Genomic DNA, 26,031 nt, shown 5'->3' with positions numbered 1-26,031 from the left:
AACATGTCAGGAGAGTGACAGAATCTCTATAAATCCAGTGACTCATAGGTGACGTCTTCTCAGATTGTAATAGTATTCTTTCTTCATTTCTTCTCTATCCGGTCCAGACCACATGACAACTTCATGACCCAATTTGCTACTCAGATTCACTTTGGCTCCTCATTTTTCCAACATTTCCACACCTATAAAGAAAAATAAAATTCTCATGGCACCACACACAGCCACTATGGATAGCATCACATACACACCCCCCCCCTGTAGAAAGTGCCTCACTCAACCCCTGTAGATAGCATCACACCCCCCTATAGATAGTGCCACCCCCTGTAGATAGCGCCACACACATCCCCTGTAGATAGAATCACACACAGCCCCCCTGTAGATTGTGTCACACAGCCCCCCTGTAGATAGAATCACACAGAGCCCCCCTATAGATGGTGCCACACACAGCCCCCCTATAGATAGCGTCACACACAGCCCCCTGTAGATAGCGCCACACAGACCCCCTGGAGATAGTGCCACAAACCCCCCTGAAGATAGCGCCACAAAGACCCGCTGTAAATAGCACCACACAGCCCCTGTAGATAGTGCCACAAACACCCCGCTGTAGATAGCATCACACACAGACCCCTGTAGATAGCACCACCCATACCCCCTGGAGATTGTGCCATACAGTCCCCTGTAGATAGTGCCCCATGCACTCCCCTGTAGATAGTGCCACAAACACCCCCTGTAGATAGCATCACTCACAGGCCTCATTTAGATAGCACCACACATATCCCCTGGAGATTGTGCAATACAGCCCCGTGTACATAGTGCCACACACCCCCTATAGATAGCTCCACACAGCCCCATGTAGATAGCGCCACACCCCCCTGTAGATAGCGTCAAACAGTCCCCTGCAGATTTTTTTTTATCCCATGTCTTTCTTATTGATATGTTTGTCATGCAGTGAAAGTTTTCAAAGACTGCTCAATTCAGTTCTCAATTCGGATATGCCATAGAACAAGTATCCTATATTAGGCTACATTCAAACGACACTGAAAAAAAAATGGCCATTAAAAACCGTTCAACTGTCAGTTTTTCATGGCCGTTTTGCATTAGTGTGTCCCCAAATTTTCATCGATTTCCAGTCCGTCTGTCCGTTTTTAATGGCCGTTTGTCATCAGTTTGACATCAGTTTTTCATGGCCATTAAAAAAATGGTTGGATTTAATTTGTCAGGGTTATTTTGGCCGAAACCCCTGAAAACACCACATAGTGCTACAGTGCTCACTGTAGATAGTGCCATATTGCCCACATATAAAGTGCCATAGTGCCCAGATAGTGCCACACACAGCGCCCATGTAGATAACGCCACAGTGTCCCCTGTAGATAGTGCCACACATCCCCAAGATAGTGCCACACCCCCTAGATAGTGCCACACCCCACCTAGATAGTGCCACACACCCCCTATATAGTGCCACTCACCCCTAGATAGTGCACCACCCTCCCTGTAGATAGCCGCACTATAGCTCCCTCTAGGAGCAGATTCCGCTCCTAGAGGGAGCCCCTGACGTCTCTGTCCAAAGTGGAGTCCCTGGCCAGAGTGTTGCCAACATATTAGGCATGCTGCAAACAGCATGTCCTCAAACCTCAAATCCGTAGCGGAGAAATCCATTATACGAGAACCCCATTCATATGTCTTAATGTAGCTTGTTTGTTAACTGTATTCTATAGCACAAATGTACTGACATCTGGTATAATATGTATAGCCTGTATGCATGTAACATTTGTTGCCCAATAGTGTATATTGTAATGCATACTCTGGGTTTCTGTGCAGTGACTTGCACACTTTTTGCAGAATGTCAAGAATTTATATTGTATCTATATATCCTGCAGGTTGATTTATTTTGTGCTTAACATGAAACATATGTATATATCTTCTTAATTATTTACTTTCAGGAAGCTAGTATATACCAGCAATACAATTGTGTCTCAAAATTGTATTAGAGGACACAAAATTGCAATTGGCCAAGAAGTTACATGCTTCAATGGATATTTGCATCATTAAATATATATATATATATATATATATATATATATATATATATATATATGAACATAGTAACAATACTCTTGAGTAACTTTGCTCCAGCTCCACTCACAAGAGAAGATAGTTATAGTATATTACATGGTAAAATATGCAAGGTGCAGAACTCCTTATCTTATTTTTAAGACGCACCAGATTGGCCAATGATTTAGTTATTGACATCTTGGTCAGTAACAAGGGAAAACTAAACATTTGCTTTACGTAAAACAAATTGTTATCCAACGGTACCACGTGCTGGCCTTATCAAGGGAAAGTCTTTCATTATTACAAATTATCTTTTTAATCCACGTTTATATTTGGACACTTAAAATGTGATTTCAAAGTGACTCTACAAAATAAATATTACCACACTCCATTTGGCACAATTATTTGGTGTTTAAGAGGACAGGCTGTTGATCATTTAAACGCCAGTTCACCCATTAGAAATTCCCAAAAAAATTATAATTTTGAGAGCTGTTGAGAACATTAGAACAGGTTTTGATATTAGTGGAGATTTCTGGTATAGAAAAGTCACAAAAGGGCCCCAAAGTCGGCACTATTTTAATAAGGGGGTGTGGCTTCATTATAAATTATGCCAGAAAACTGATGTAAACTATAGTGGAAATACACACCAGCTCCTAGCTGACGTAGATTTCATTCTGCGAGGCAAAGCAAGGTAGAGGCCCAAACTAGGCTTTGTATCTTGCCATCCCCGATCATATTAGCCCCCCGTGCTTCATTGGACAGTAAAATTTTAAAAAAATAATGCTTACCTCACCACTCCTCCAGTCTCACTCAGCATGTTGCGGTTCATACAATGTACTGACCCTGGGCAGCATCAGGACATTGTATGAGATGCAGCACTGATGACATTGAGTGCTGCATAGCATAAAAGGCCATGATGTTGCTCGGCGTCTGGACCTTGTATGAGATGCATGGCATGTTGAGGGAGTCTGAGGGAGCGCTAAGGTGTGTTTGCATTTTAGAATTTTATAGCCGATAAGAAAGGGGGGGGGAATGGATGGCGTACTGCCACAGTCGTTGCACCCCAATTGTGGTACACGGCCTGCCAAAGGATGCAACACATTTATTAGGAGGCGTTCACCCTTAACAAATGTGTCACGTCTTAATCCAACTTTCTTTATATTAAGACAGGCGAATGTAATGGCAGTCTTAGTAAATTTCCTCTTAAGTGTAAGGGTATGTTCACACGCAGAGTCAAAAACGTCTCAAAATACGGAGCTGTTTTCAAGAGAAAACAGCTCATGATTTTCAGACGTTTTTTGTGCCACTCGCGATTTTCGCTGCGTTTTTTGCGGGATTTTTTACGCCCGTATTTGGATCTTTTTCCACTAGTGTCTATGGAAAACGGCTCCAAAAACGTCCCAAGAAGTGTCCTGTACTTCTTTTTCGCAGCCGTTTTTTTACGTGTGAACATACCCTAACAATGTACTACAACCATTTGAAGGTTATATGTAAAGTTACTAAAGTCAATTAAAAATTGCACTGCAAGGTTTCTCTGGTATGTCAAAATGTCACTTACCAAAAAGGAAATCAGGTAGCTTTGCTAATAACTACACAATACTGCATTCCAATGAATCAGTTACAATCCTTCAAATGTATGAACTTCAGGACACTCCCACTGAAAACTTTCAGTTGTGTGTTATAAATGGCACCACACAGAGGCGTAGTTAAAGGCTCATAGGCCCCAATGCAAAGGTTCTTCTTGGGCCCCCCCCCCAAACTTCTCATGGCTGATGGCTCGCAGCTTTTAGCTGCATCCCTGGGTCTCCTAAGTGACCCAACAGTGCAGCACTAGCAGCCAGGGGCATTACTAAGGACTTAAAACATCAGGGGGAATAGCCCCAATACATATGTGCTCCCCCAAAAAAATGTGTGCATGTATGTGTGTATATATATATATATATATATATATATATATATATATATCACTTAGTGAGAAACTAGACATGGACCGCACATCCACTATATACTTTGATCTATCGCGGCTAGGCAAAATTTATAAACATGAACATGAGGCACTTTGTTAACATTTTGATCAAATTGTATATAAGCCCACTTGCCACTTCACGGCGACCTCTTTAAAGTGGGTCCCTACTCTATCGGTTGCAGCACCGCATGGCGGGCCCCGTCACTGCAGCAACACTCCTGCATGTTTTGCTACTGTGGGGTGGTGTCTGTTGCTGTGGTGCTGCACTTCTGGGAGGACGTGGCCCAGAGCCAATGAGGCTTGGCATGGCCTGATGGCATGGGTGCCTTTTGGCCTCTGGGTTGCTCCCTCTGCAGGAGCATTGCTGCAGAGGGAGCAACCCAGAGGCCCAAAAGCACCCATGCTATATATATATATATATATATATATATATATGAGACAGCATATCTATAGCAATACGACCCTATAGCTATGGATAGGATTAGATACAGCGGATCAGCAGACAGATATACAGGGTGGGCCATTTATATGGATACACCTAAATAAAATGGGAATGGTTGCTGATATTAACTTCCTGTTTGTGGCACATTAGTATATGGGAGGGGGGAAACTTTTCAAGCTGGGTGTTGACCATGGCGGCCATTTTGAAGTCGGCCATTTTGTATCCAACTTTAGTTTTTTCAATGGGAAGAGGGTCATGTGACACATCAAACTTATCTATAATTTCACAAGAAAAACAATTTTGTGCTTGGTTTTAACATTACTTTATTCTTTCATGAGTTATTTACAAGTTTCTGACCACTTATAAAATGTGTTCAAAGTGCTGCCCATTGTGTTGGATTGTCAATGCAACCCTCTTCTCCCACTCTTCACACACTGATAGCAACACCGCAGAAGAAATGCTAGCACAGGCTTCCAGTATCCGTAGTTTCAGTTGCTGCACATCTCGTATCTTCACAGCATAGACAATTGCCTTCAGATGACCCCAAAGATAAAAGTCTAAGGGGGTCAGATCGGGAGACCTAGGGGGCCATTCAACTGGCCCACGACGACCAATACACTTTCCAGGAAACTGTTCATCTAGGAATGCTCAGACCTGACACCCATAATGTGGTGGTGCACCATCTTGCTGTAAAAACTCAGGGAACGTGCCAGCTTCAGTGCATAAAGAGAGAAACACATCATCATGTAGCAATTTCAGATATCCCGTGGCCTTGAGGTTTCCATTGATGAAGAATGGCCCCACTATCGTTGTACCCCATATACCACACCATACCATCAATTTTTGTGTTCCAACAGTCTTGGAGGGATCTATCCAATGTGGGTTAGTGTCAGACCAATAGCGGTGGTTTTGTTTGTTAACTTCACCATTCACATAAAAGTTTGCCTCATCACTGAACAAAATGTTCTGTGTAAACTGAGGGTCCTGTTCCAATTTTTGTTTTGCCGATTCTGCAAATTCAGTGCGCCGATCTGGGTCATCCTCGTTGAGATGCTGCAGCAGCTGGAGTTTGTAAGGGTGCCATTTGTGAGTAGCTAATATCCGCCGAGGGGATGTTCGACTGATGCCACTCTCCAGTGACATGCGGAATGAAGCTAGGATAGCCACTGATGTTTCTTCATTAGTGACAGTTTTCATGCGTCCACATTTGTGCAAATCCAACACTGAACCAGTTTCCCGAAACTTGGCAAGCAGTTTGCAAACTGTAGCATGGGAGATGGGTGGTCTCGTAGGGTATCTTGCATTGAAATCTGCTGCAATGACCCGGGTACTGCGTTCACCAGACATCAACACAATTTCTATCCGCTCCTCACGTGTTAACCTCTGTGACATGTCAATGGCTGTAAACAAAGAGAAGCTTGTAAATAACTCATGAAAGAATAATGTAACGTTAAAACCAAACACACCATTGTTTTTCTTGTGAAATTCTCAATAAGTTTGATGTGTCACATGACCCTCTTCCCATTGAAAAAACTAAAGTTGGATACAAAATGCCCGACTTCAAAATGGCCGCCATGGTCAACACCCAGCTTGAAAAGTTTCCCCCTCCCATATACTAATGTGCCACAAACAGGAAGTTAATATCACCAACCATTCCCATTTTATTTAGGTGTATCCATATAAATGGCCCACCCTGTATATATGAGACAGCATATCTATAGCAATACGACCCTATAGCTATGAATAGGATTAGATACAGCTGCTCAGCAGACAGTATCACACATTATAGGATTAGATACGGTGGCTCAGCAGATAGTATCACACATGATAGGATTAGATATAGGGCCCAGCAGACTATATCACACATTATAGCATTAGTTGCAGTGGCTCAGCAGACAGTATCACACATGATAGGATTAGATATAGTATCAATTGATACATATTGATACTACTAATAGTTGCAATTCACATTAAATATAAAGAATAACTATTATCAAAGACAAAACATGTAATACGCAACATGTGTCTATCGCAAGGCAAAGGTGCCTAAACACAGATGTACACCTAAAAATTATCAGGACATATTAATTTAAAAGACTTAGTAAAATAGCATTAGTAGAGATGGAGTGACATGAAACAAGGAAGTAGCAACAATATTAAATATCTGCACACAAGGTAGCGACTCATGAACTTTCTGGTACACATGTATCAATATATAATTCCTTGGGTAGTATTTCTAGTTGTTAAAACACAATATAAGAGATCTAAATCAGGTAAGCATGGTAATAGCAAAATACCTGTGGTCTATTATGAAAAACAGAACCAACATATATAATAGATATACAATCTATGGAATGGAGACGCAGAGCGTGTATCTCAGCATCCCTAAATACCCAATGTGGCTGCATAAATTGTCTCTACGAAACCTACAAACACCTTGTGCCTGCACCGGAGATTACCATGGGGAAAATAAACATTACGCAGGTAGGCGCTGGCACCGTATAAGAGCTTTAGACAACAAAGGCAAAGTTATGTAATATATTACAGTCTCAATTATACAGCAAAAATTATATATATTGCATTGTATTACATAAAGTAACTAATAGATATAAAAAAATGCTATATGGGCAAAGTTACCGGATCTGAAAAAGAATCAGAAAAAGAGAAAGTATAACTTATTATTTCTCATCAGTTACTTCAAAAACATAAATTGAATTCACGATTGAGGCCTTTGGAAAAAGAGACTGTAAGTCGTGAATCCAGTAGGATTTACAACTTTTAATAATAGATATGCGGTTTCTACCACATTGTGAAACAACAGCATGTTTCAATATTTGGTACTGTAATTGGCTGATCTGATGGCCTAAGGAAATAAGGAAATAAAGTGATATGGTACAAATAATTCTGTTTTTGAGGATCTAATAGTGGATTAATGCAGGGAAATCCGGTCTTGTATATGTTAGGATGTCTCACCAACATATACAAGACCGCAGGGTTAACGTATGAGATAAAAAACATAAAGTATCACAGGTAAAAAAAAAACTTTTTATGTGATACACCTTGCCAGAGTATGTATAACACTATTACCCCTTATTACATTTCAAAATGAGCTACAGTGCAAACATGGAAATGTATCATGACGTGAAAAACTAAAGTCATGTCTCCAAGTGACACTATATTAGACTAGGTGGTCACGTAAATTTTTAGAACATTTATGGCACATTAGAATTGGATATGGAAACTCTGGGATCTGTGGGAAGTTTTCGCAAAAAGGATGATAAGTTTTGATAAATGGTAATCTTTGCAGAATTTTTTTAGGTCTACTGGTGGACATTTGAGAGAGGGCCTGTAGGATAATCTCTTTGTTTAAACCGAAGACATATTTAGTCTAATTGTTTAATCCGCTGCTGTGTATCACTCACTATATAAGAGACCCTCTTAAACTAGGACCTTGGGAGGGAGTTTTTGGTACCACAGGGTTGACTGTTGCTATACAGTATAATAGTGGGATCATTTCTGGCCCTAGGTTGTTAAAAAGGTCTGTAGAGATATTTCCATGAGAATCCTTAAAGGGGTTGTCCATTTTCTGAAAACTGATGACCTATCCAATGATAGGTGCATGTCCGACATCCGGACACCGCACTGATCCACAACTCGGGCTGCCTCCTCGCACCGGATGTTTGGAACGGGATCCAGTAGTTGGAGCCGGAAGCAGATGGCTCCGACCACTGCATATCGGCCGTTCGGCGGCACTGCAGCTTTGCTCCTTCACTCGAATAGGAGCAGAGCTGCAATACTGCAACTCGGCCGCTATTCTTTGACCAGAGCCACCGGCAAAATCATCCGGAGCACGGATGAAGCCGGATTGGTGCGGGGTCCGGGTATCGGACATGTACCGATCATATACTGATGACCTATCCTGTGGATAGGTCAACAGTTTTGAGAAAGTGGAAAACCCCTTTAATTATTATCGTATCCAAGAAACTGATTTGATGCAAATTCGAGTGCAAAGTAAATTGTAAGTTAGAATTAACACCACTAAAAAAACTGACAGAATAAGTGAAGCAAACTCTGATCACTATCCCACACACAAATAACGTCAAAGATAAAACATCGCCATTTGATGGCATGCTGACAAAGAAGTGGATGTGGTCAAACATAATCCTCTTCAAATATTGCCATAAAGTAGTGAGTTTAGGGGGTACCACATTTAATCCCATAGCGGTCCCTTTCCTTTGTACAAAGTACACATCGCCAAATAAGTATTCACTTAATACCAGAGCAAGCAACTCAAGACAGAATGATTGTTGTTGTTGTTGTTGTTCAGATAGAGTAGTAGAGGCAAGGACTTGGGCTGAGCCAGTAGTATGGTTAAAATATATATATAAGCTATTGACATCGAGTGTAACCAACAGACTACTGAATCTATACTGAATTGGAAGAATGTAGATATGGTCCAAGCTAAATTAACCCCTTAATGACAGGGCCATTTTGCACGTTAATGACCAAGGATTATTGTAATGATGGGGGTAGGGAAACGGACAAGTGAGCCCTAATCTACCCGCCACTCTGTCCCTGCCTACTTGCAACGACCCGCCCTAGGCGACGGGGTACAACTGGGCGGCGGTCCCTAGGAAAACCAGATTCTTGTGGTCGGTAAGGACCGTTACCTGGTGCCTAGCCCCCTCCAGGAAGTGGCGCCACTCTTCAAATGCCCATTTAATGGCTAAGAGTTCGCGGTTGCCAATATCATAGTTACTCTCAGTGGGCGAAAACTTCCTGGAGAAGTAGGCACAGGGGCGGAGATGGGTGAGGGACCTGGTACCCTGGGACAAGACAGCCCCCACTCCCACCTCGGATGCGTCAACTTCCACGATAAATGGCTCCATTTGGTTGGGCTGAACCAGCACCGGGGCCGAGATAAAACACTTCTTAAGGACCTCAAAAGCCTGGACAGCCTCAGGAGGCCAGTGGAGGATATCAGCACCTTTGCGAGTGAGGTCCGTAAGAGGCTTAGCGATGACCGAGAAGTTAGCAATAAATCTCCTGTAATAATTAGCGAACCCCAAGAAACACTATAACGCCTTCAGGGAGGCAGGTTGGACCCATTCCGCCACAGCCTGGACCTTGGCGGGGTCCATGCGGAATTCATGAGGAGTGAGGATTTGACCCCAAAATGGTATCTCCTGTACCCCAAACACACATTTTTCGGTTTTAGCAAACGGTTTGTTTTCCCGAAGGACCTGGAGCACCTTCCTGACATGCTCAATGTGGGAGGACCAGTCCTTGGAAAACACCAGTATGTCATCAAGGTGCACTACAAGAAATACCACCAGGTAATCTCTTAAAATCTCATTTATGAAATTCTGGAAGACCGCAGGAGCATTACACAACCCAAAGGGCATGACGAGGTATTCGAAGTGACCTTCGGGCGTGTTAAACGCAGTCTTCCACTCATCCCCCTCTTTGATGCGGATAAGGTTATACGCCTTCCGTAGATCAAACTTAGACAACCATTGGGCCCCCTGAACCTGATTAAAGAGATCAGGAATCAAAGGAAGGGGATACTGGTTCCTTACAGTGACCTTATTCAAGTTACGGTAGTCAATCCATGGCCTAAGACCACCATCCTTCTTCCCTACGAAGAAGAAGCCAGCACCTACCGGAGAAGTAGAGGGGCGAATGTAACCCTTGGCCAGGCATTCCTGGAAATACTCTCTCATGGCTTCATGTTCGGGACAAGAAAGATTTAATATCCTACCCTTAGGGAGCTTAGCTCCTGGTACCAATTCGATAGCGCAATCGTATTCTCTATGAGGAGGTAACACTTCGAAGGCCTCCTTAGAGAAAACATCAGCGAAGTCCTGAACAAACTCAGGTAGTGTGTTCACCTCCTCAGGGGGAGAAATAGAATTAACAGAAAAACATGACGTCAAGCATTCATTACTCCATTTGGTAAGCTCCCCAGTATTCCAGTCAAACGTGGGATTATGCAACTGCAACCAGGGAAGGCCTAAAACCAAATCGGACGATAATCCCTGCATCAACAGTACAGAGCACTGCTCCAAATGCATGGAGCCAACAAGGAGTTCAAAAACAGGGGTATGCTGTGTAAAATAACCATTAGCAAGAGGAGTGGAGTCGATACCCACTACCGGGACAGGTTTAGGCAAATCAAACAAAGGCATGGCTAGAGACATAGCAAATTCCACAGACATGATATTAGCAGAAGACCCTGAAACCACGAAGGCACTGCTGGTAGCAGACCTACCACCAAAAGAGACCTGAAAGGGAAGCAAGATTTTATTACGTTTCATATTTACGGGAAATACCTGTGCGCCCAAGTGACCTCCCCGATGATCACTTAGGCACGGAAGTTTTCCGGCTGCTTATTCTTACGCCTAGGACAGGTGTTCACTTGATGTTTGTCATCCCCACAATAGAAGCAGAGACCATTCTTCTTGCGGAACTCTCTACGTTGTCGGGGGGACACGGAGGCCCCGAGTTGCATAGGTACCTCCGAGTCTTCCGTGGAAGAGCGAAGCAACGGGACCTCGGGAGGCATCATGGGGGAGTCAGAGGGGAAAACACAAAACCGTTCAAGTTGTCGTTCCATGAGACGTTCTCTGAGACGTCGGTCAAGTCGTACCGCTAAAGCCATAACCTGGTCTAAGGAGTCAGAACAGGGATAGCTAACTAGCAGGTCTTTCAGGGCGTTCGACAGACCCAAACTAAACTGGCACCTTAAGGCAGGGTCATTCCACCGAGAAGCTACGCACCACTTCCTAAAGTCAGAGCAATACTCCTCCACAGGTCTCTTACCCTGACGTAAGGTCACCAGCTGACTCTCGGCAAAGGCAGTCCTGTCAGTCTCGTCATAAATGAGTCCGAGAGCAGAAAAGAAATGGTCAAAGGAGGAAAGTTCAGGGGCGTCAGGAGCCAGGGAGAAGGCCCATTCTTGGGGCCCTTCCTGGAGCCAGGACATGATTATACCCACCCGCTGGCTCTCAGAACCTGAGGAGTAGGGCTTTAAGCGAAAGTAGAGCTTACAACTCTCCCGAAAGGAGAGAAAAGTCCTCCGGTCCCCGGTGAGGTGAGGGGTACTACCATGGCAGCGTCAGGCTGGTTGACCCTCTGAGCCAGGGCCTGGACCTGTAGGGAGAGACCCTGCATTTGCTGGGCCAGGGTCTCAAGGGGGTCCATAGTAGTGTCAGGGACCAGGGTAGTAATGATGGGGGTAGGGAAACGGACAAGTGAGCCCTAATCTACCCGCCACTCTGTCCCTGCCTACTTGCAACGACCCGCCCTAGGTGACGGGGTACAACTGGGCGGCGGTCCCTACGCTCAGTAAGTGCATGAGACAAACAGACAAGGGTACAGAAGCTAAGGGAAAAGGGGCAGTTGCCCACGGCAACACCGTGAGCAACAAGAGTGGTGAACGAGCCGAGTCAAAACAGGAGAGAATGAGGTACCAAACGCAGAGCAGGAGAGTAGTCAGTAAGCTTTATTTGATTTTCACTGTATTTTTTTTTTTTTTGTTTTTCACCAACTTTATTTAACTGATTGACTTTTTTTTTTATAGTCCCACCAGGGGACTTCACTATGCGATCTGCTGATCGCATATATAATGCTTTGGTATACCTAGTATAACAAAGCATTATTGCCTGTCAGTCTAAAACTGACAGGCAACCTGTTAGGTCATGCCCCCGGCATCGCCTAACAGGCAGTTGCTGAAGACAGACCTGGGGGCCTTTATTAGACCCCCGGCTGTCATGGAAACCCGACGGCGACCCGCGATTTGTTTGCGGGGGCGCCGATGGGGTGACAGAGGGAGCTCCCTCTGTCAAACACATTAGATGCCGCCGTCACTATTGACAGCGGCATTTAATGGGTTAAACTGCCGGAATCGGAGCGTGCTTCGATTTTGGCAGTTGCAGCAGGAGCCAGGCTGTGTATAACAGCCGTGCTCCTGCCGCTGATCACGTGGGTACAGTGACAGTACACGCGCCATCACAGGACGGATATATCCGTCCTCCTGCGCGAACTAGCAGCTGCTGAGGACGGATATATCCGTCCTTCGGCGTTAAGAGGTTAAATAAAATAAATGTACACAAGGCCCCGGGACCAGATGGGTTACACCCTAGAGTTCTTAAAGAGCTACATTCAGTTATTTCTGTCCCCCTCTTCATAATAGTTAGAGATTCTCTATTGACTGGTATAGGGCCAAGGGACTGGTGCAGGGCAAATGTGGTGCCTATTTTCTAAAAGGCTTCTACGTCTTCCCCGGATAATTATAAACCAGTAAGCTTAACATCCATCGTGGGAAAAATGTTTGAGGGGCTATTGAGGGACTGTATACAGGGTTATGTGACAAAAAATAGTATCATAAGTGACAGCCAACACGGTTTTACTAAGGACAGAAGTTGTCAAACCAACCTGATTTGTTTTTATGAAGAGGTGAGCAGAAGCCTAGACAGAGGGAATGCTGTGGATGTAGCGTTTTTGGACTTTGCAAAGGCATTTGACATTGTCCCTCATAGACGTCTAATTGGTAAATTAAGGACTATAGGTTTAGAAAGTATAGTTAGTAATTGGATTGAGAATTGGCTCAAGGACCGTATCCAGAGAGTTGTGGTCAATGATTCCTACTCTGAATGGTCCCCGGTTATAAGTGGTGTACCCCAGGGCTCGGACCACTATTATTCAACTTATTTATTAATGATATAGAGGATGGGATTAATAGCACTATTTCTATTTTTGCAGATGACACCATGCTATGTAGTAATGTTCAGTCTATGGAAGATGTTCGTGAATTGCAAGCGGATTTAAACAAACTGAGTGTTTGGTTGTCCACTTGGCAAATTAAGTTTAATGTAGCTAAATGTAAAGTTATGCAGCTGGATACCAACAACCTGCATGCATCATATTTCCTAGGGGGAGCTACACTGGGGGAGTCACTTGTTGAGAAGGATCTGGGTGTACTTGTAAATCATAAACTAAATAACAGCATGCAATGCCAATTAGCTGCTTCAAAGGCCAGCAAAAAAATTGTCGTGTATGAACCCCTTAATGACCAGCCTATTTTAAACCTTAATGACCAAGCCATTTTTTACGTTTTTCCATCGTCGCATTCCAAGAGCTATAACCTTTTTATTTTTGCGTCGACATAGCTGTATAAGGTCTTGTTTTTTACGGGACAAGTTGTATTTTTTAATAGCACCATTTTGGGGGACATATTATTTATTGATTAACTTTTATTAACTTTTTTTTGGGGGGGAATAGAAAAAAAACTGAAATTTTGCCACTCTTTTTCGCGTCTTAAATCTACGCCATTTACCGTGTGATATAAATAACACAATAACTTTATTCAGCGGGTTGTTACGATTGCAACGATACCAAATTTGTATAGTTTTTGCATGTTTTACTACTTTTACACAGTAAAAACGCTTTTTTTTCAAAATTATTTGTTTTTGTGTCTTCATATTTAAAGAGCCGTAACGTTTTTATTTTTTCGCCGATGCGGTTGTATGAGGGCTTTTTTTTTGCGGGAAGACTTGTAGTTTTTATTGGTACCATTTTGGAGTAGATGCGACTTTTTGATCACTTTTTATCAAATTTTTTTTAAGTCAGGATTCACAGAAAACAGCAATTTTTCCATAGTTTTTTATTAATTTTTTTACGGCGTTCACCGTGCGGGTTAAATAATGTAATAGATTTATAGTTGGGGTCGTTACGGACGCGTCGATACCAAATATGTGTAACTTTTTTACTTTATTTGTTTTTTTTAATAGTAAAGCATTTTGTAAGGGGAAAAGCTGGGTTTTTCATTTTTTTTAAAAAAAAATTTTAAATTAACTTTATTAAACTTTTTTTTTACTTTTTTACTAGTCCCACTAGGGGACTTTAATATGCGACTCTCCGATCGCTATTATAATACACTGCAATACTTTTGTATTGCAGTTTATTACTGCCTGTCCGTTTAAAACGGACAGGCATCTGCAGTGGCGGATTAAGTAGACCATGGGCATTGGGCTGTTATCCAAACTTGGGCCCCCCTTCCTCACCGCCGCCCTGCCGCGCAGTAACTATTTTTAACACTACATTTTTGGGCAAGCATTAACAGTGTTACGATTTCCCTTGTCACAGCGCGGTGTCCCTACATACTGACAGTATCACACTGTGCAGGGACACAACCTCCTGACAAGGGAAATTCTCTATCAGTCCTGGACTGCAGAAATACTTTTTGTGAAATACAAGGATTTCCTATAATAAACATGTCAGGAGAGGTGACAGTCTCTATAAATCTAGTGACTCACAGGTGACGACGTCTCAGATTGTAGTAGTTTTTTCCCTCTTTTCTTCTCCATCCGGTCCAGCGCTCATGACGACTTCTCCCGGCCATGACTCATTTTTGCAGAATTTGCCACTCAGACGTCCCCTCACTTTTCCAACATTTCCACACCTATAAACGAAAATAAAGTTATTATGGTGCCACATACTGTACCCCTAAATATAATAGCACCAAACAATGCGCGCCTGAATATAATAATAACACACACTGTAAAACACCACATGCACACAGCCCCCTGTACATAGTGCCACACACAGCCCCTGTAGATATTACACACCCCCATAGATATCGCCATACACAGCCCCCTCTATATATCACACATCCCCCCCGTAGAGAGCGTTGCACACAGCCCCCTATAGATAGTGCCATACAGCCCTCCCCCTCTTGAATATAGCCCCCCCTATAAAGAGTGCCACACACATACCACTGTGGATAGCACTAAACAGCCCCCCCTTGTATATAGTGCCACACAGCCCTCCCCCTTTGTATATAGTGCCACACAGTGCTCCCCTTGTATATAGTGCCACACAGCTCTCCCCCATGTATATAGTGCCACACAGCGCTCCCCCTTGTATATAGTGCCTCACAGCGCTCCCCCTTGTATATAGTGCCACAAGGTTATGTACACATTTAAAAACTTTATATTATAATTATATAATATATATATAGTATGTGTGTGTATCAGTGTGATTGATTGATTTTATTAAAAAATATTTTAACTTTTTGAGATATAGCTGCTTTGTATCCTGTATCCGTCAGTTTTCAAGCGAAAACAGCTCCTGATTTTCAGATGTTTTTGTAGCAACTGGCGTTTTTTGCGGCGTATTTTACGGACGTTATTGGAGCTGTTTTTCAATGGAGTCAATGAAAAACGGCTCCAAAAATGTCCCAATAAGTGACATGCACTTCTTTTTCGCGGGCATCTTTTTACACGTCGTATTTTGACAGTGACGCGTAAAATAACACCTTGTGGGAACAGAACACCGTAAAACCCATTGAAAGCAATGGGCAGATGTTTGTATGCGTAATCGAGCTGTTTTTCCAGGCGTAATTCGAGGCGTAAAATCCCTGAATTACATCTGAAAACAGTGCGTGTGAACAAACCCTAAGGGGGGACATGATTAACTTATATAAATATATTAATGGCACATACAAAAAATATGGTGAAATCCTGTTCCATGTAAAACCCCCTCAAAAAACAAGGGGGCCTCCATCTGGGGAAAAAAAGGTTTAACCTGCAGAGGCGACAAGCCTTCTTTACTGTGAGAACTGTGAATCTATGGAGTAGTCTACCGCAGGAGATGGTCACAGTAGGGTCAGTAGATGGCTTTAACCCCTCCCCTCTTTAGCCACTTTTGACCTTCCTGACAGAGCCTCATTTTTCAAATCTGACATGTTTCACTTTATGTGGTAATAAAGTCGGAATGCTTTTACCTATCCAAGCGATTCTAAAAATTGTTTTCTCGTGACATATTGGACTTTATGTTACTCCCAAAATTTACTCGATATGTTCAGTATTTAATTGTGAAAAACACCAAATTTTGCGAAAAATTTCAAAAATTAGCATTTTTCTCAACTTAAAAGTATCTGCTTGTAAGACAGGCAGTTATAACACACAAAATTGTTTCTAACTAACATCCCCCATATGTCTACTTTAGATTGGCATCATTTTTTGAACATTTTTTTATTTTTCTAGGACGTTACAAGGCTTTGAACTTTAGTAGCAATTTTTCACATTTTTACAATGTACCCATCACATTTTTAAGAAAATTTCAAAAGGCAATTTTTTTCAGGGACGAGTTCAGTTATGAAGTGGCTTTGAGAGCCTTATATATTAGAACCCCCCAAAAAGTCATCCCATTTTAAAAACTTCCCCTTCAAAGTATTCAAAACATAATTTAGAACATTTCTTAACCCTTTAGACTTTTCACAGGACTTAAAGCAAAGTAGAGGTGAAATTTACAAATGTCATCTTTTTTTGCAGAAATTTATTTTTAATCCAATTTTCTTTATAACACAGAAAGTTTTACCAGAGAAATGCAACTCAATATTTATTGCCCAGGTTCTGCAGTTTTAGTAAATTTCCCACATGTGGCCGTAGCGTGCTACTGGACTGAAGTACCGGCCTCAGAAGCAAAGGAGCACCCAGTGGATTTTGGGGCCTTATTTTTATTACAATATATTTTAGGCACCATGTCAGGTTTGAAGGGCTCTTGCGGTGACAAAACAGGGGAAAACCCCCAAAACTGACCCCATTTGGGAAACTACACCCTCAAGGAAATGATCTAGCGGTATAGTGAGCATTTTGACAGCACAGGTTTTTTACAGAAATTATAGGAAGTAGGCCGTGAAAATTAAAATCGACATTGTTTCAAAGAAAATGTAGGTTTAGCTAATTTTTTCTCATTTCCACAAGGACTGAAGGAGAAAAAGCACTACAAAATTTGTAAAGCAATTTCTCCTGAGTAAAACAATACCCCACATGTGGTGAAAAAAAAAAGGCTGTTTGGACACACGGCAGGGCTTAGAAGGGATGGAGCACCATTTGGCTTTTGGAGTTCACATTTAGCAGGAATGGTTTGCGGAGGCCATGTCACATTTACGAAGCCCCTGAGGGGACAAAACAGTGGAAACCCCCCACAAGTGACCCCATTTGGGAAACTACACCCATTGAGGAAATTATCTAGGGGTATATTGAACGTTTTGACCCCACAGTTTTTTTGCAGAAATTATTGGAAGTAGGCCATGAAAATAAAAATCTAAATTTTTTCTAAGAAAATTTAGGTTTAGCTAATTTTTTCTCATTTCCACAAGGACTGAAGGAGAAAAAGCACCGGAAAATTTGTAAAGCAATTTCTCCCGAGTAAAATATTACCCCACATGAGGTAATAAATGGCTGTTTGGACACAAGGCAGGGCTTAGAAGGGAAAGAGCGCTATTTGGCTTTTGGAGATCACATTTAGCAGGAATGGTTTGCGGAGGCCATGCTGCATATTGCGAAGCCCCTGAGGGGACAAAACAATTTAAACGCCCAAAAAGTTACTCTATTTAGGAAACCACAACCCTTGAGGAATTCATCTAGGGGTGTAGTAAGCATTTTGACCCCATAGATGTTTCATAGAATTTATTGGAATTGGGCAGTGAAAATAAAAACAATTATTTTTCTTCAATAAGATGTAGCTTTAGCGCAAAATTTTTCATTTTCTCAACAAATAAAGGAAAAAAAGAACCCAAAATTTGTAAAGCAACTTCTCCCGAGTACAGCGATACCCCATATGTGGTCATAAACTTCTGTTTGGGCACACGACAGGGCTCAGAAGGGAAGGAGCGCCATTTGAAGTGCAGATTTTGCTGGATTGGTTTCTGGGCACCTGTGGGACCAAAACAGTGAAAACCCCCCAGAAGTGACCCCATTTTGGAAACTACACCCCTCAATGCATTTACGTAGTGGTGTAGTAAACATGTTGGGAGTAGGCCGTGAAAATTAAAATCGACATTGTTTCAAAGAAAATGTAGGTTTAGCTAATTTTTTCTCATTTCCACAAGGACTGAAGGAGAAAAAGCACTACAAAATTTGTAAAGCAATTTCTCCTGAGTAAAACAATACCCCACATGTGGTGAAAAAAAAAAGGCTGTTTGGACACACGGCAGGGCTTAGAAGGGATGGAGCACCATTTGGCTTTTGGAGTTCACATTTAGCAGGAATGGTTTGCGGAGGCCATGTCACATTTACGAAGCCCCTGAGGGGACAAAACAGTGGAAACCCCCCACAAGTGACCCCATTTGGGAAACTACACCCATTGAGGAAATTATCTAGGGGTATATTGAACGTTTTGACGCCACATATTTTTTTCAGAAATTATTGGAAGTAGGCCATGAAAATAAAAATCAACATTTTTTCAAAGAAAATATAGGTTTAGCTAATTCTTTCTCATTTCCTCGTGGACTGAAAAAGAAAAAGCACTGCCAAATTTGTAAAGCAATTTCTCCCAAGTAAAACAATACCCCACATGTGGTAATAAATGGCTGTTTGCACACACGGCAGGGCTTAGAAGGGAAAGAGCGCTATTTGGCTTTTGGAGCTCAAATTTAGCAGGAATGGTTTGCCGAGGCCATGTCACATTTACAAAGCCCCTGAGGGGACAAAACAGTGGAACTCCCCCCCACAAGTGACCCCATTTTGGAAACTACACCCATTGAGGAAATTATCTACGGGTATAGTGAGCGTTTTGACCCCACAGATTTTTTGCTGACTTTAGTGGAATTAGGCCGTGGAAATGAAAATCTAAATTTTTTTCTAATAAAATGTCGATATTTTCAATTTTCACAAGCCATAAGAGAGAAAAAGTAGGCCCTGAAATTAAAAATCTACATTGTTTCAAAGAAAATGTAGGTTTAGCTAATTTTTTCTCATTTCCACAAGGACTGAAGGAGAAAAAGCACTACAAAATTTGTAAAGCAATTTCTCCTGAGTAAAACAATACCCCACATGTGGTGAAAAAAAAAAAGGCTGTTTGGACACACGGCAGGGCTTAGAAGGGATGGAGCACCATTTGGCTTTTGGAGTTCACATTTAGCAGGAATGGTTTGCGGAGGCCATGTCACATTTACGAAGCCCCTGAGGGGACAAAACAGTGGAAACCCCCCACAAGTGACCCCATTTGGGAAACTACACCCATTGAGGAAATTATCTAGGGGTATATTGAACGTTTTGACCCCACAGTTTTTTTGCAGAAATTATTGGAAGTAGGCCATGAAAATAAAAATCGACATTTTTTCTAAGAAAATTTAGGTTTAGCTAATTTTTTCTCATTTCCACAAGGACTGAAGGAGAAAAAGCACTACAAAATTTGTAAAGCAATTTCTCCTGAGTAAAACAATACCCCACATGTGGTGAAAAAAAAAAAGGCTGTTTGGACACACGGCAGGGCTTAGAAGGGATGGAGCACCATTTGGCTTTTGGAGTTCACATTTAGCAGGAATGGTTTGCGGAGGCCATGTCACATTTACGAAGCCCCTGAGGGGACAAAACAGTGGAAACCCCCCACAAGTGACCCCATTTGGGAAACTACACCCATTGAGGAAATTATCTAGGGGTATATTGAACGTTTTGACCCCACAGTTTTTTTGCAGAAATTATTGGAAGTAGGCCATGAAAATAAAAATCTACATTTTTTCTAAGAAAATTTAGGTTTAGCTCATTTTTTCTCATTTCCACAAGGACTGAAGGAGAAAAAGCACCGGAAAATTTGTAAAGCAATTTCTCCCGAGTAAAATATTACCCCACATGAGGTAATAAATGGCTGTTTGGACACAAGGCAGGGCTTAGAAGGGAAAGAGCGCTATTTGGCTTTTGGAGATCACATTTAGCAGGAATGGTTTGCGGAGGCCATGCTGCATATTGCGAAGCCCCTGAGGGGACAAAACAATTTTAACGCCCAAAAAGTTACTCTATTTAGGAAACCACAACCCTTGAGGAATTCATCTAGGGGTGTAGTAAGCATTTTGACCCCATAGATGTTTCATAGAATTTATTGGAATTGGGCAGTGAAAATAAAAACAATCCTTTTTCTTCAATAAGATGTAGCTTTAGCGCAAAATTTTTCATTTTCTCAACAAATAAAGGAAAAAAAGAACCCAAAATTTGTAAAGCAACTTCTCCCGAGTACAGCGATACCCCATATGTGGTCATAAACTTCTGTTTGGGCACACGACAGGGCTCAGAAGGGAAGGAGCGCCACTTGAAGTGCAGATTTTGCTGGATTGGTTTCTGGGCACCTGTGGGACCAAAACAGTGAAAACCCCCCAGAAGTGACCCCATTTTGGAAACTACACCCCTCAATGCATTTACGTAGTGGTGTAGTAAACATGTTGGGAGTAGGCCGTGAAAATTAAAATCGACATTGTTTCAAAGAAAATGTAGGTTTAGCTAATTTTTTCTCATTTCCACAAGGACTGAAGGAGAAAAAGCACTACAAAATTTGTAAAGCAATTGCTCCTGAGTAAAACAATACCCCACATGTGGTGAAAAAAAAAAGGCTGTTTGGACACACGGCAGGGCTTAGAAGGGATGGAGCACCATTTGGCTTTTGGAGTTCACATTTAGCAGGAATGGTTTGCGGAGGCCATGTCACATTTACGAAGCCCCTGAGGGGACAAAACAGTGGAAACCCCCCACAAGTGACCCCATTTGGGAAACTACACCCATTGAGGAAATTATCTAGGGGTATATTGAACGTTTTGACCCCACAGTTTTTTTGCAGAAATTATTGGAAGTAGGCCATGAAAATAAAAATCTACATTTTTTCTAAGAAAATTTAGGTTTAGCTAATTTTTTCTCATTTCCACAAGGACTGAAGGAGAAAAAGCACCGGAAAATTTGTAAAGCAATTTCTCCCGAGTAAAATATTACCCCACATGAGGTAATAAATGGCTGTTTGGACACAAGGCAGGGCTTAGAAGGGAAAGAGCGCTATTTGGCTTTTGGAGATCACATTTAGCAGGAATGGTTTGCGGAGGCCATGCTGCATATTGCGAAGCCCCTGAGGGGACAAAACAATTTAAACGCCCAAAAAGTTACTCCATTTAGGAAACCACAATCCTTGAGGAATTCATCTAGGGGTGTAGTAAGCATTTTGACCCCATAGATGTTTCATAGAATTTATTGGAATTGGGCAGTGAAAATAAAAACAATCCTTTTTCTTCAATAAGATGTAGCTTTAGCGCAAAATTTTTCATTTTCTCAGCAAATAAAGGAAAAAAAGAACCCAAAATTTGTAAAGCAACTTCTCCCGAGTACAGCAATACCCCATATGTGGTCATAAACTTCTGTTTGGGCACACGGCAGGGCTCAGAAGGGAAGGAGCGCCATTTGAAGTGCAGATTTTGCTGGATTGGTTTCTGGGCACCTGTGGGACCAAAACAGTGAAAACCCCCCAGAAGTGACCCCATTTTGGAAACTACACCCCTCAATGCATTTACGTAGTGGTGTAGTAAACATGTTGGGAGTAGGCCGTGAAAATTAAAATCGACATTGTTTCAAAGAAAATGTAGGTTTAGCTAATTTTTTCTCATTTCCACAAGGACTGAAGGAGAAAAAGCACTACAAAATTTGTAAAGCAATTTCTCCTGAGTAAAACAATACCCCACATGTGGTGAAAAAAAAAAGGCTGTTTGGACACACGGCAGGGCTTAGAAGGGATGGAGCACCATTTGGCTTTTGGAGTTCACATTTAGCAGGAATGGTTTGCGGAGGCCATGTCACATTTACGAAGCCCCTGAGGGGACAAAACAGTGGAAACCCCCCACAAGTGACCCCATTTGGGAAACTACACCCATTGAGGAAATTATCTAGGGGTATATTGAACGTTTTGACCCCACAGTTTTTTTGCAGAAATTATTGGAAGTAGGCCATGAAAATAAAAATCTACATTTTTTCTAAGAAAATTTAGGTTTAGCTCATTTTTTCTCATTTCCACAAGGACTGAAGGAGAAAAAGCACCGGAAAATTTGTAAAGCAATTTCTCCCGAGTAAAATATTACCCCACATGAGGTAATAAATGGCTGTTTGGACACAAGGCAGGGCTTAGAAGGGAAAGAGCGCTATTTGGCTTTTGGAGATCACATTTAGCAGGAATGGTTTGCGGAGGCCATGCTGCATATTGCGAAGCCCCTGAGGGGACAAAACAATTTTAACGCCCAAAAAGTTACTCTATTTAGGAAACCACAACCCTTGAGGAATTCATCTAGGGGTGTAGTAAGCATTTTGACCCCATAGATGTTTCATAGAATTTATTGGAATTGGGCAGTGAAAATAAAAACAATCCTTTTTCTTCAATAAGATGTAGCTTTAGCGCAAAATTTTTCATTTTCTCAACAAATAAAGGAAAAAAAGAACCCAAAATTTGTAAAGCAACTTCTCCCGAGTACAGCGATACCCCATATGTGGTCATAAACTTCTGTTTGGGCACACGACAGGGCTCAGAAGGGAAGGAGCGCCATTTGAAGTGCAGATTTTGCTGGATTGGTTTCTGGGCACCTGTGGGACCAAAACAGTGAAAACCCCCCAGAAGTGACCCCATTTTGGAAACTACACCCCTCAATGCATTTACGTAGTGGTGTAGTAAACATGTTGGGAGTAGGCCGTGAAAATTAAAATCGACATTGTTTCAAAGAAAATGTAGGTTTAGCTAATTTTTTCTCATTTCCACAAGGACTGAAGGAGAAAAAGCACTACAAAATTTGTAAAGCAATTGCTCCTGAGTAAAACAATACCCCACATGTGGTGAAAAAAAAAAGGCTGTTTGGACACACGGCAGGGCTTAGAAGGGATGGAGCACCATTTGGCTTTTGGAGTTCACATTTAGCAGGAATGGTTTGCGGAGGCCATGTCACATTTACGAAGCCCCTGAGGGGACAAAACAGTGGAAACCCCCCACAAGTGACCCCATTTGGGAAACTACACCCATTGAGGAAATTATCTAGGGGTATATTGAACGTTTTGACCCCACAGTTTTTTTGCAGAAATTATTGGAAGTAGGCCATGAAAATAAAAATCTACATTTTTTCTAAGAAAATTTAGGTTTAGCTAATTTTTTCTCATTTCCACAAGGACTGAAGGAGAAAAAGCACCGGAAAATTTGTAAAGCAATTTCTCCCGAGTAAAATATTACCCCACATGAGGTAATAAATGGCTGTTTGGACACAAGGCAGGGCTTAGAAGGGAAAGAGCGCTATTTGGCTTTTGGAGATCACATTTAGCAGGAATGGTTTGCGGAGGCCATGCTGCATATTGCGAAGCCCCTGAGGGGACAAAACAATTTAAACGCCCAAAAAGTTACTCCATTTAGGAAACCACAATCCTTGAGGAATTCATCTAGGGGTGTAGTAAGCATTTTGACCCCATAGATGTTTCATAGAATTTATTGGAATTGGGCAGTGAAAATAAAAACAATCCTTTTTCTTCAATAAGATGTAGCTTTAGCGCAAAATTTTTCATTTTCTCAGCAAATAAAGGAAAAAAAGAACCCAAAATTTGTAAAGCAACTTCTCCCGAGTACAGCAATACCCCATATGTGGTCATAAACTTCTGTTTGGGCACACGGCAGGGCTCAGAAGGGAAGGAGCGCCATTTGAAGTGCAGATTTTGCTGGATTGGTTTCTGGGCACCTATGGGACCAAAACAGTGAAAACTCCCCAGAAGTGATCCCATTTTGGAAACTACACCCCTCAATGCATTTACGTAGTGGTGTAGTAAACATGTTGGGAGTAGGCCGTGAAAATTAAAATCGACATTGTTTCAAAGAAAATGTAGGTTTAGCTAATTTTTTCTCATTTCCACAAGAACTGAAGGAGAAAAAGCACTACAAAATTTGTAAAGCAATTTATCCTGAGTAAAACAATACCCCACATGTGTTGAAAAAAAAAAAGGCTGTTTGGACACACGGCAGGGCTTAGAAGGGATGGAGCACCATTTGGCTTTTGGAGTTCACATTTAGCAGGAATAGTTTGCGGAGGCCATGTCACATTTACAAAGCCCCTGAGGGGACAAAACAGTGGAAACCCCCCACAAGGGACCCCATTTGGGAAACTACACCCATTGAGGAAATTATCTAGGGGTATATTGAACGTTTTGACGCCACATATTTTTTTCAGAAATTATTGGAAGTAGGCCATGAAAATAAAAATCGACATTTTTTCAAAGAAAATGTAGGTTTAGCTAATTCTTTCTCATTTCCTCGTGGACTGAAAAAGAAAAAGCACTGCCAAATTTGTAAAGCAATTTCTCCCAAGTAAAACAATACCCCACATGTGGTAATAAATGGCTGTTTGGACACACGGCAGGGCTTAGAAGGGAAAGAGCGCTATTTGGCTTTTGGAGCTCAAATTTAGCAGGAATGGTTTGCCGAGGCCATGTCACATTTACAAAGCCCCTGAGGGGACAAAACAGTGGAACTCCCCCCCACAAGTGACCCCATTTTGGAAACTACACCCATTGAGGAAATTATCTACGGGTATAGTGAGCGTTTTGACCCCACAGATTTTTTGCTGACTTTAGTGGAATTAGGCCGTGGAAATGAAAATCTAAATTTTTTTCTAATAAAATGTCGATATTTTCAATTTTCACAAGCCATAAGAGAGAAAAAGTAGGCCCTGAAATTAAAAATCTACATTGTTTCAAAGAAAATGTAGGTTTAGCTAATTTTTTCTCATTTCCACAAGGACTGAAGGAGAAAAAGCACTACAAAATTTGTAAAGCAATTTCTCCTGAGTAAAACAATACCCCACATGTGGTGAAAAAAAAGGCTGTTTGGACACACGGCAGGGCTTAGAAGGGATGGAGCACCATTTGGCTTTTGGAGTTCACATTTAGCAGGAATGGTTTGCGGAGGCCATGTCACATTTACGAAGCCCCTGATGGGACAAAACAGTGGAAACCCCCCACAAGTGACCCCATTTGGGAAACTACACCCATTGAGGAAATTATCTAGGGGTATATTGAACGTTTTGACCCCACAGTTTTTTTGCAGAAATTATTGGAAGTAGGCCATGAAAATAAAAATCTACATTTTTTCTAAGAAAATTTAGGTTTAGCTAATTTTTTCTCATTTCCACAAGGACTGAAGGAGAAAAAGCACTACAAAATTTGTAAAGCAATTTCTCCTGAGTAAAACAATACCCCACATGTGGTGAAAAAAAAAAGGCTGTTTGGACACACGGCAGGGCTTAGAAGGGATGGAGCACCATTTGGCTTTTGGAGTTCACATTTAGCAGGAATGGTTTGCGGAGGCCATGTCACATTTACGAAGCCCCTGAGGGGACAAAACAGTGGAAACCCCCCACAAGTGACCCCATTTGGGAAACTACACCCATTGAGGAAATTATCTAGGGGTATATTGAACGTTTTGACCCCACAGTTTTTTTGCAGAAATTATTGGAAGTAGGCCATGAAAATAAAAATCTAAATTTTTTCTAAGAAAATTTAGGTTTAGCTAATTTTTTCTCATTTCCACAAGGACTGAAGGAGAAAAAGCACGGGAAAATTTGTAAAGCAATTTCTCCTGAGTAAAATATTACCCCACATGAGGTAATAAATGGCTGTTTGGACACAAGGCAGGGCTTAGAAGGGAAAGAGCGCTATTTGGCTTTTGGAGATCACATTTAGCAGGAATGGTTTGCGGAGGCCATGCTGCATATTGCGAAGCCCCTGAGGGGACAAAA

General features: G+C 41.8%; 1 protein-coding gene across 2 annotated transcripts in view; it reads right to left on the bottom strand.

Annotated features, from left to right (window-relative positions):
- LOC142741251 (gastricsin-like) overlaps positions 1 to 15,027 on the bottom strand; it is a 36,321-nt gene extending 21,294 nt beyond the window's left edge. The window contains exon 1 of one of the 2 annotated variants that reach the window (XM_075850650.1): positions 14,777 to 15,027. In XM_075850650.1, coding sequence (XP_075706765.1) covers positions 14,777 to 14,862 — 86 coding nt within the window. In that variant the 5' untranslated portion in view covers positions 14,863 to 15,027. The remainder of the gene's footprint in view (positions 1 to 14,776) is intronic. The other variant, XM_075850649.1, reaches the window with a different exon arrangement.
- Between the last annotated feature and the right edge of the window lie 11,004 nt (positions 15,028 to 26,031).

This window comes from Rhinoderma darwinii, chromosome 2 (genome assembly GCF_050947455.1).
Source record: "Rhinoderma darwinii isolate aRhiDar2 chromosome 2, aRhiDar2.hap1, whole genome shotgun sequence".
Lineage (NCBI taxonomy): Eukaryota > Metazoa > Chordata > Amphibia > Anura > Rhinodermatidae > Rhinoderma > Rhinoderma darwinii.
The sequence above is the reverse complement of the archived record's forward strand: the minus strand, read 5'-3'. Positions and strand labels throughout refer to the sequence as shown.